This window comes from Erithacus rubecula, assembly GCF_903797595.1.
Source record: "Erithacus rubecula genome assembly, chromosome: 5".
Taxonomy (NCBI): domain Eukaryota; kingdom Metazoa; phylum Chordata; class Aves; order Passeriformes; family Muscicapidae; genus Erithacus; species Erithacus rubecula.
In genome coordinates this window covers 8,903,718-8,914,756 of record NC_136687.1, presented here as the reverse complement: position 1 = coordinate 8,914,756, position 11,039 = coordinate 8,903,718, and the positions used below count along the sequence as shown (strand labels likewise).

At 45.8% G+C, this 11,039-nt stretch overlaps 1 protein-coding gene across 1 annotated transcript; it reads left to right on the top strand.

The window, feature by feature from the left end:
• Nucleotides 1-2,764: 2,764 nt before the first annotated feature.
• Nucleotides 2,765-8,232, top strand: GPR78 (G protein-coupled receptor 78; the record flags this gene model as incomplete). Its single annotated transcript, XM_079307251.1, has 3 exons — nt 2,765-3,432; nt 3,925-4,038; nt 7,995-8,232. The coding sequence occupies 3 exons, from the start codon at nt 2,765-2,767 to the stop codon at nt 8,230-8,232; spliced, it is 1,020 nt and encodes a 339-aa protein (XP_079163377.1).
• Nucleotides 8,233-11,039: the final 2,807 nt, after the last annotated feature.

Below are 11,039 nucleotides of genomic sequence, written 5' to 3'. Positions count from 1 at the left end.
TGTGTAGAAGAGAAAGAAAGAAAGAGAGAGAAGCTGTCCTCAGTTTGGATCCAAGAGGAAACAGCTTCTCAGGCAGCTATCAGTAAGGGAACAGCACATCCAGGTTGTCTTTGTGATGATATAAAATAGCACCTACCCCACCTGACACCACTACTCAGACAGCCTCTATCCCCAGATGGCCAACATAAAAGTCTGTAACCTTATGATACTGTTAAATGAAAGGTAGGTCATAAAAGGGTTCTGTCTAGTAGGAACTGTAGGAATTGCTGCTATGAGAGAGGGAGTAATTGCAGAACCTTTGCTCTGTAAGGATACAGCCAGGTTCTTCCACGATGGTTAATTTCTTCCCAATCCTTTTGAAAGAATGTTGGCTCTCTGATGATAGAAATGTAACAATTGAACTCTGAGAAAACTGGTATTGTCATGCTTTTATAGATTTCTTTTTCCTCAAGTGCTGAGACAGATATATATTGGATTTTTGTTTGTCAAGCATAAGCCCTGTCAAATGTATCTGCACTTTTTAAACTTTGGAAATGACAGCTTTCTGATGAAAGAAAACCTTCATTTTCTTTCCATCCTGAGGAATAATACTGTGCTGGTTCACTTCCAAATAACACATCTCATGTCTTGTTGCTTTGCTCTTTCCTTAAGACATATAATTTACCATAGCAAGCTTTTCAATTAGAACCTGATCCAAAACTTTAAATACTCTTGGGGAAAAAAAGCCCAACAAAACCTGCATTGCCTTCAGGCTCTTTCAAGCAGTTTTATGTACAGCTATTCACACAGTGGTCACACTTGCGTGACAAGGCTACACTGTAGGGACAATATATACAATACTGTATTTCCTTAGGATATTAATAGTAATTTTGGATAGTAGGAAAGCTACCTTTTCTTTTTCTTTGTGTCAGTTCTGGCGATCAGCTGTGAAATGTGACAGTGATTAGACATGGCAGCTTTTTTCTGTACCAGTATTTTGATGCACCAAAACTTAAGACTATTTTCTCTCTTGCTCTTTTTTTTTTTTTTTTTTTTTTCTTAAATATACCATTTAAATCAAAGATTCCCGACATCTTTGGGAATTAGCCACGTGATCTGCATTTCTGACAGCTGCAGAGGGGGAATTTCTGTTCTCTTTCTTGTCTGTCTTTTCAGCTTTTGCCAGAATGTGATAACAGAAAAAGCCTTTCTGGCCGTCACACTATCGTGTCATCCGTGTGACTAGAAAATGCTAAAGAGAAATACTTTAGTTTTCCACAGAGTGTGCCAGCATCACCCTGATGTGGGGTCTCGTTCAAACAGCTGGTGAGCCCAAGCACTTAAACACTTAAAGTGAAATCTTTAACCGAGAAAAAACCCTCATTGCTGGCTCGCTGGTGTGAATACCCAGCGGGCAATCGTAGCAAGCATTGTAGCGAGAATGGGCAAGCAATCCCCAGATGGAACGGGGGAAAGCCTGCCAAGGGGCACCGGCAGCAGAGTTTGAACAGGTTTCAGGAGCGGCAGTACAGCTGGTGCGCTCGGGCTGTGCCTGAGCACAGCGCAGGGATCAGACTGCCAGGAACTCATCTTCAGGTCTGATCCTTCCTGAGCTGCACACTAGCGTAAAGTTGGGCGGAATTCCTGCTGCTCTCGCCTGCGATCCGGGAGTGGATAAGCCCGACGCCGCGATCCCCGGCTGAGCCTGTGCCTCGCAGCCGCCCGTCTGCGCATGAGTCGCTGCGGGAGGCTCCGCGGCTGGAGTATTTGAGGGGCTGGGCAGCGGGGAAGGTGCTCAGAGCCCGCGGAGGGAGCGGAGCGGAGCCCGGGCGGGGCGCGGCGGGGGCCCGGGCGCCGGGGGGGCCGCGCTCGGCGGCTTGAGGCAGCGCGGGGCGGCCGTCGGGGCAGCGCCCGCTCCGCGGCCCGCTCAGCACCGCGGACAGCGCCCGCTTTCACCGCCCGTCCGCTTTCAGCGCCCGCTTCAGCACCCGCTTCAGCACCAAGGACAGCGCCCGCTCCCAGCGCCCGGACAGCGCCCGGACAGCGCCGCGCCCCCGGCCCGCGCCCCCGCTCCGCTCCCCTAGCCCCGCTACCCTAGTCCCGCTCCCCTAGCCCCGCTACCCTAGTCCCGCTCCCCTAGCCCCGCTCCCCTAGCCCCGCTCCCCCGACTGCCCCGGCCCCACTCCCCTAGCCCCGCTCCCCTAGCCCCGCTCTCCTAGCCCCGCTCCCCCGACTGCCCCGGCCCCGCTCCCCTAGCCCCGCTCCCCTAGCCCCGCTCCCCTAGCCCCGCTCCCCCGACTGCCCCGGCCCCGCTCCCCTAGCCCCGCTTCCCCGGCTCTCCAGTTCCCCCAGGCCCACTGCCCCCGGCTGCCCCGGCTCTGGTGTCCGGGCGCCTCGGGCCCCTACCTCCAGCTCCGATTCTCCGGTACCCCCATCTTCCCTCTATCTCCTGATCCGATCGCTGCGTGCCCTAGAATCCCTACCCCCGGCTCCTGCCACGCTCCCCCGCTGCCTGACTCTGCGGTCAGAGAGCCCCGGCTCCGCCGTCCCTGTCCTCCCGCTCTGCCCCGTCCAGCCGCCCAGTCCCGCTCCCCTGCCCCTGTCTGCTCCCTGCCCTGCCCTCCTCGCTGCCCCCGGGCTGCCCCGGCCCTGCCCCGCCGCCGGCACCATGCGCGGGCGGCCGCGGCGGGCGGCAGGCGAGGCTGCGGTGCCGGCGCGGGTGCGGGTGCGGGTGCGGATACCCCCTTCCTCCTGCCCTCGCCCGCTCCAGGCGACCCGCTGAGACATGGACTTGGCAGGCGTGCTGCTGGCGCTGCTCCTCGTGCTGGTGCTGGTCGTCTCTCTGCTCTCCAACCTCCTGGTGCTGCTATGCTTCGTCTACAGTACGGAGATCCGCAAGCAGGTCGCCGGGGTTTTCCTGGTGAACTTATCCTTCTGCAACCTGCTTCTCACCGTTCTGAACATGCCTTTTACCCTGCTGGGCATCCTGAGGAACCAGCAACCCCTCGGGGGCTGCGTCTGCAAGGCGGTGGGTTTCCTGGAAACTTTCCTGACTTCCAACACGATGCTGAGCATGGCAGCGCTCAGCATCGACAAATGGATTGCCGTGGTGTTCCCCCTAAGCTACACCAGCAAGATGCGGTATAAGGACGCTGTGATACTGATGGGCTACTCGTGGCTCCACTCCCTCACGTTTCCCTTGGTATCCTTGTTTTACTCGTGGGTAGATTACAACAGCGTTTACGCCTCTTGCACCTTACACCTGAAGGAAGAGACAGAGAGGAGAAGGTTTACAGTGTTCACCATTGTCTTTCACTCCACCAGTTTCATGCTGTCTCTGGTGATCTTGTGTTTCACCTACTTAAAGGTTTTGAAAGTTGCCCGGTTCCACTGCAAGCGGATAGACATTATTACCATGCAGACTCTGGTTTTGCTGGTGGATATCCACCCCAGGTAATGCGCGCACGTTCGGATCCACAGCCCGCGGTCACTCGCGGTAGTTACCCCGGGAGGGAGCGATATCCCGCCTCTCCAGCACCCCTTCCTGCCCGCATGGAGAGCGCTCCTGCCGCTCGTTTCAGACGCTGCTTGCAGTGCCGGGAACGGTGGCTTGTGCATTTGTAGCTTCTCTGTTTCAATGCTAATCGGGCTCTCCGGGTTATCCCACTTTCCTGAGCTCCCTTCGAGCGGCAGTCACTGCTTTGCTGAGTGCGATGGTCCCGAGGCTCGACGGGGTTGGGGTTATCCTCTTTCCCTCCTCTCCCCGAGGGAATTGCCCTCTTGTTCCCTCGGGGTTGCCCCTTCCCCGAACCGGGCTGCCCCCTCTCCCCGGGGCTGCCTTCCTCTCCCCTTCCCTTCCCGGGTGCAGGGGCTTTCGGGCTTGGGCTCACATCTCACCTCCTCTCTTCTTGCCTTAACACCCTTACCGCTCTTTTCCCTCCCTAGTGTGAAGCAGCGCTGTCTGAACGAGCAAAAAAGGAGGAGGCAGCGGGCTACTAAGAAAATCAGTATTTTTATAGGGTCGTTCGTGATCTGTTTTGGTCCTTACATTATCACCAGGTTAGTATTCTCTGCCGGGGTGGGGGACTTTGAGGGATCAGGATGTCCTGTGATGTGCAGGTGCCCGGGGGTCTTACAGCTAATTTTGGGGGGCCAGAGTCAAACAGAGCCCCAGGACCAGTATCGAGGGGCAGAGCAAGCACACACACACAAACACACCCTGACACGGTGCTCCTGTCCTCACACCCAGTTCTAGGGGGCAGCCCGGCAGGACCTGGCTCTCCTTCCCTCATCACAGCCAAGTTTGGGTACCTCTGCCAAAAGAAAGTGGCTTTTAGGACAAGTACCAGGAATTAATCGCATGCCAGTAGGAGATAAAAGCAGTTTTAAAGACTTGCCACACTTCCTTATTATCAGAACCCTAGCAGTAGAGAGGAAAACAGGCAGACTTTCCTGATTAGCTTAGGATTTTTGTTGTGTTTTCCTTTTTTTTTTGGGGGGGGGGGGGGGGGGTAGTTTTTCGCTGTTCTTTGTTTTATTTTGTTTTTAGCATAAGGCCAAGCTTGCTGCTATTGGAAGCTGGGTTGATATAATTTAAATTTGTCCAGGCTGGCAATTTTTCAGAGAAGATTTCAGTCTGGAAGCATTAATGCCTGTAAATATATTGCTAATGGTACAGCACAGACTTGTGATGAGGTGTAAAAGTTATTTCCCAGGAAAAAAAACAATAATTAGACACCTTAAATGTATAGGAAACATCATGTTCCTCAACTGGACAGAATTATAGGCAACCATCCTGGTGGTTTGCAGCTTTTGAAGTGTCCATGCATCATTGTTGTTTTCTACTTGTGCAGTCTTCATACAATAGCTGATTATTATTATTATTTTTAAATCTTGTATAAACCAGTCAGCTGGAAGTCAGTGTAACTTCACTGAATTGCAGCATCCCAGCATTTAGCCTTTTATCTCTAAACTGAAATGGGCTACATCTTTCACAAGCCATTTTTTAAAGTATTTCCCACTTTCAGAGTGTGTTCCAGACAACCTTGAAAAGTGCTGACTTGAGTTGAGAGAGGTGAACTAGTGTGCAAGACCCCCTGGTGAGGGTTTCTTCAAGGTTATTACCAACCTGCCAGTGTCCTCAGCCACAGCAGCTCACAGAAATTGGCCAGATTTAGTGCTCTGATCTCACACAGTCACATACAGGCCATTTATGCTCAGTGTCACTGCACTTTTCTGAGAGGAGTAGGGGACAGCTTAAGGCCAGTGCACTAAACAGACAATATTTTAAATTTTTTTAAAGTGACATTTATTTCAGTTCCCAGTTAGATGTTGAAAGGGATTCCTTCCTGATTGCCTGGATAACTACATCTTTTTTCTGCAGCTGAAAGGATTATTACAAACATTAACATTACATCACATAGTTAAAAGGTTAATTTATCATTGTTCAGTACATTTTGAGTCGTGTTCTATTCACTTTTGCCATAATCAGAAGTTATGTTGAACAAAGTGGATTTTGTCATCTTCTTTCCATCTGAACATTACCAAGTTCAGCAAATTCCAAACATGGCCACATTTTTCAGGGTGGAGGTATTTCTCATAAACTTCTAAAATAAAAGTTACTTCCTTCTTCAGACCTTGCATTTGGCAAACATGAGATGGTGCATTTTCCATGTGTGACAAACTACCTACTGAATCACTACAGAGAAGGGTGAGGGCTGGCTTATGGAAATGTGTGTCAGGGTACAGCCTCTGTCTGTCACAGGGATGAGCTGGTTCAGGGACAGCAGAATGGGAAATATTTGGGGAGGACATCCTAAAAGGCTTCTTGTCTCAAGGACAAGACAGTGCCAAGACATCACTTCATAAAAGGTGGTGATGGATGTGAGGTTGGAGGGCTTGCTGCTGTGTCTGTTTCTCTGTTCTCCCTCCATTCTGGTTTTTAGGGGGGTGGCACTGGAGCAGTCTCTGGGGAGGCAATGTAAAAACCATCTTCCCTGTTCTCTTGCTCCTGGCCTGGTGACTCAGGTTGCATTGTGAGCTCAGTATTTGTTCCTCGCTTCAGAAATTTGAATGAGATTAGGCTTATTAGTAATATATTCATCTGTTCACTAAGAGACAACAGATGAATTTCATCTCTTTTGTAACAGTTCTGAAAACAAGAAAATCATTCCAAGATGCATTCAGATGGGTATTTCTAAGTCTGACTTGTTTTGGCCAGACCCTTTATCTTATTAAAATCCATGTAATTTTTCTTCTGTTGGCTTCAGTGCAATTAAGTATGGATCCATAATGCATTAATGGGAACACAGCAATACATCTATTTCCAAGACTGAAAGATATCTTACTCTTCTTATTTAGTGTCTTTATAAAAACATCAATTGTATAAATATCAATTATATATTTCTTGTATTAGGATTACATGTAGGATGGGATAAACCTAAGAAATCACATAGCAAGTGTCATTAGTTGTACATTTATTTCTCATATTTTGTAGCTTCCTATTCTACCTATTTTGAATTCATTGGAACTTTTTCTGAGCAGCTTCAAACAGAAGTCATCTGTTTTTTTAAATGCACTTTCCATAAGCATTATTTAACTTTCAGCCATATAAATAAGAAATATTCCTGTCACTTGTAGCAATGTTCAGTCCAAATGATGGTAAGTCAGCTTTTCTATGAGGAGGGACTGGAACAGCTTCAAAAGTCAACACCCTGCAAGTCAGGAGCTCTGCATTTTGGAATGAGGACAGAAGGTTCTTCAAGCCTCAAGAAAGCTTCTGATCTTACATCTTCAAATAATGATGTCTTAGAGTACAGAAAAGGGCTATTTTATCTCCCAGAACACTTTATTTTTTTCTAAGATGAAAAGTGAGCAAAGTAGCACACTCTTGCTCTTGCAAAAGGTTTTACAAAAGACATACACAAAATAAAAAATTCCTCATCCTGTTCATTCCACCTTCCTGGAGGATTTGGCCACTGTAGATGAGCTGGGTGAGGCATTTGCTGGAATAGTCTGAAGGATTGCCCTCACTTCTGTGGAAAAATGGTTTAACTTAGTTGTGGTTTGTGCTCCCATGATTAATACATCCCTCTGAGCTGAGGTGCTGAGGCCACTAATCACCCGTGAAGCACAGACCAAGAGACACAGGTCTGGACATAGCTGACTGGTCATATAATGATGATAAAAGTGTTTGTTTGCTTTCTTTGGCCAGTCTGGAAGTCAGCTAAATGCACACAAAAGCTTCCATGGCTCAGTAGCTGTAAGTGTGCTGCTAAGCATACCTGGGATTGCAGGTGCCAAGCAGACCTCCCTGAGACACTGCCAGTGGTCTGACATGAATCTGCTGTGCATCTGTGGTCATTCACCACGGTGGTGTAATGAAGGTTTGCTGGTCAGTGTCTGAGGGGGTGGATTCAGTGACCTAGACCACGGTTCTGGTGTCATTTGAGATGCTGCATGGTATCCAAGCCCTGTACCTGGGCTGGCAGATATGCCACAGGATCTAAAGCAGACCTTCCAGGAGCAGCAGCCTGATGCCAATGGGGTTATGTCCAAATGTCTCAAGTGTCACTAGACAGCTCTGCTCAGGAAATTGAGGTCAGTGAGTCTGGGTGCCCTGTGTCACGTGTGTCCATCTCAAGCCTGCTGTGGGAGAGAAGTAGTCAATAATGTCACCACATTTTGACCACTTACCAGCACAGCTCAGTAAATTCAGAAAGTGAGCAGTAAGCTGCAGCACTCTCTTATCTCCTCTGTACAGAAGCATTACCACTGAAAACAGTTTTCCCCTCTTTCCATAGTAGGAATTGATTTTGTCTCCCAGCCGCCTTGCCAGGAAAGTTCTCTTTGCCCTTATTGAATGTGAGGAGTGAGTACACAGCCCCTCTCCTGCAGGGACTGTGTACTGGAAGGAAATAAATGTTACTTGAATGTTTCATGAAGCATGAGTTGAGCACTGGGCTCAGTGTGAACATAATACTCAAGTGTTTCCATTTCTCTTTAATGTTTAACAGGTTGATAGAGCTCATTCCTTTTGTTACCATAAATTACTACTGGGGAATTATAAGCAAGTGCCTCACCTACAGTAAGGCTGCATCAGACCCGTTTGTTTACTCACTTTTACGTCAACAGTACAAAAAAGTTCTGATCAACATTGTCAACAGGATACTTAAGAGGGACCTGTATCCATCCTCGGGGTACAACAGCTCTCTGGACACCGAAAACGACTATTGCTTGCACAGAACAAACTGACACCAGGAAAGCATTCCCATCCCAGGGACACAGCTGGCTGCTGCTGCTGCTGGAAAACTGCCTTTCTCCTCTCATGCTGACAGTGTCTCCAGGGTGTGGGGGCTGCATTAATGTGACACATTTCATCGTGGACTCTCATAAAAAGGCTCTTCCCTGGTCTGCAGCCAAGCACACTTCATGGCAAAGCCTCGTCCCTGAGTGAACAGAGCTGGCTTGAGGGGTTTTAATAAAGCCTTTTGAGGATTTAGAGAAGCTTAGACTGCTCTCAGTGTTCCATGTGTGAACACTTGGTATGTCTCAGAGCGTTCCATATCTGACATGATACTCCAGTGTCTTCTGGGAGCACAGGAATCCCCAGTGGAAGGACAGGTTCAGAGTGCTCCGTGCTGCACATGTACCTTGGCAGCCCAGGATCTGTTGTTAGCTTTGAACATTAAAAACAGATATTTTAATTGATTTATTGTATTGGTGCCTCAAGTGAGTCAGCACTTTGAATCTGAGATTGTTAATATTATTAATATTATTATTATTATTATTATTTATTACTAGGCATCATGATTGTAACATAGCCTTTAGGAAGTGGTACATATATTTGATATGCCAGTATTCTATCAAGCATAACCAAAGTCCACATATCTGAGTTACTAATATTTAGCACTTCAGTGGTACGTGATTACAATAATTGCAGCAACAGTAATGAAGACATGTATGGAATTTAGTTAAATAGCACTGTAGTTCCATCACTGAGCTAGTAGTCCTATTCAAGCAAGCTTTTTATTCAGAAAAAAATCAGTAGAAGTGACAGATACCATTGTGTTTAAGATATATTACTTCAGAAGCTATCTGTTTTCAGAGGAAAGGCTAAAATATATTAATTCTTTTTATGAGATATATAATGTGTAAAATATTTCATGCATTGGCTATATATGGTGGATTGTCATAATACTGTACAATCTTTTCTTTAATAATGATCAATTAATCTGGTGATTTTAACTGAAAACAAGAGATGTGAGAAATATTATAACAGACCTGCTGCCAAATCCCAGAAATATAAAACTGCTTATTTATTATATGTATTTTTCTCTTTAATTTCTTTTTAAATTTAAACAGGTTTTGGAAAAAATGTGGGAATTATTTTTGAACAATATTCCTTTTGGTTATGTAAGACATTTATTGAAATTTAAGAATTCTATGGCATTCAATAAACTACTATTTTCTAATTGAGTACATAAGGAGAAAAAAAAGCAATTCTAAAGTATATTTTAAGAAAAATATAAAGAAAGATGACAGTAAAGTACTCTTATTTTTTATGTAACAATGCACTTGACCCTACAAAGCATTGAGAAAGCTATTTCTGGTAAAACTAAACATATAAGCATGTGATTAGGCACAAATAGAATTTTCTTTGAAGCTAACAGTTCTATTTCCATGCTGAAAATTAAGTACACACTCAAGAGTTTTGCAAAATCAGTGTTGAGCTGTCAGCACATTGAGAGGGCTTTTCCCACCATCCACAGTGAGGAAGGAGAGTGTCTTGTTCAATCCCACTGAAGTCAAGGAAGATGATGCTGCCTAACAAACACAGTGTTCTCTTACCTCCTGCTTTTAATCTCTGGGGCCTTTATGATGCTCTTTATTTTATTTTTTTTTTCTTTCCCCTATGCAAGTACCTTAGGCCTCTGTGCTTTGCTTCTATAGTTCTGCCTGTGTTTAACTGAATGTACTCCAATGGTTTTGTCTTCTTAGTAAAGTATTTGTACTCTCTTCAATTTTGTGTAAATACAGTATTTCAGAAAAAAAAAAAAAAAGTTGTCTGTGGAATCTTTTCAGTTTAAATGTCTTCCTGTCTCCCCATGCCTCCCCCTCTTCCATGCTGCTAGAAAAACTTGATGTTTCAGTCTCTAATTTCAGCTGCAACATAAGGACCTGATAACTCTGTGGGGAGTGGGAGGGATGCTAAATTTTCAGTAATTTTTTTAGTCAGTTTTGAGGCAAAAAGTTTTAATAGCCTACAGTAGCTGTTCATGAATAAACATGAGCTTAATGATACCTAAAGTTGTTAGCTTACCCTTGGTTTCCTAAACAGAATGGTCCTCACTTTGGGAAAGAAATATGTTACATACATTTAAAGGTATTAAGTTGTCACCTTCAAGACATACAAATGAAATAAAATGTTATTATTAGAGAAAATGGTAGAGAAAAAATAATAAACTTTAAAGCTGTTACAGTAATAAACTTCTAAAGCTAATAAGCTACAAGCCACATTTTAGAGGTATAAAGCAGAACCTGGCTAATTGCTACCTCTGCTATTAGGTTAATTAGTGACACATATGCCAGTTGAGGGTGAACACTCTACAATAACATTCAACCTCACTAAGCATTGAATATTTCTGGAGGTGCTCAGGTCTAGATGAAAAAAAAAAAAAAAAAAAAAAAAAGAGCTTGCAGTGGGTGTAGCAGAACATCTTTTAGATTTCATTTCCACATGGAATCAGGAAGCCAAGATCTACAGTGCTGCAGACCAGAAACTAAGGAAGGGCAAGGGGAGCTGTAGTGATCTCTGATTTGCAGCAAAACTTAACAGCCTTGTTTAGTGATAACAAAAAGCATCTTCCCCTGCTCAATATTCAGGTGAAATTTCCTTTCTCTCTTCTCCTCACCACCCACTCCCCACCAGAGAAGGTCTTGCTCTACTTTTCTAACAAAGCAGGAAACATTCAATGAGAGGTCTTGCTCTCCTTCCCTTGGCTTCCTGACACAGGCAGAGCTCTTTAGGTTTGTGCTTCATTCACCAGGCTGTGGGTTAT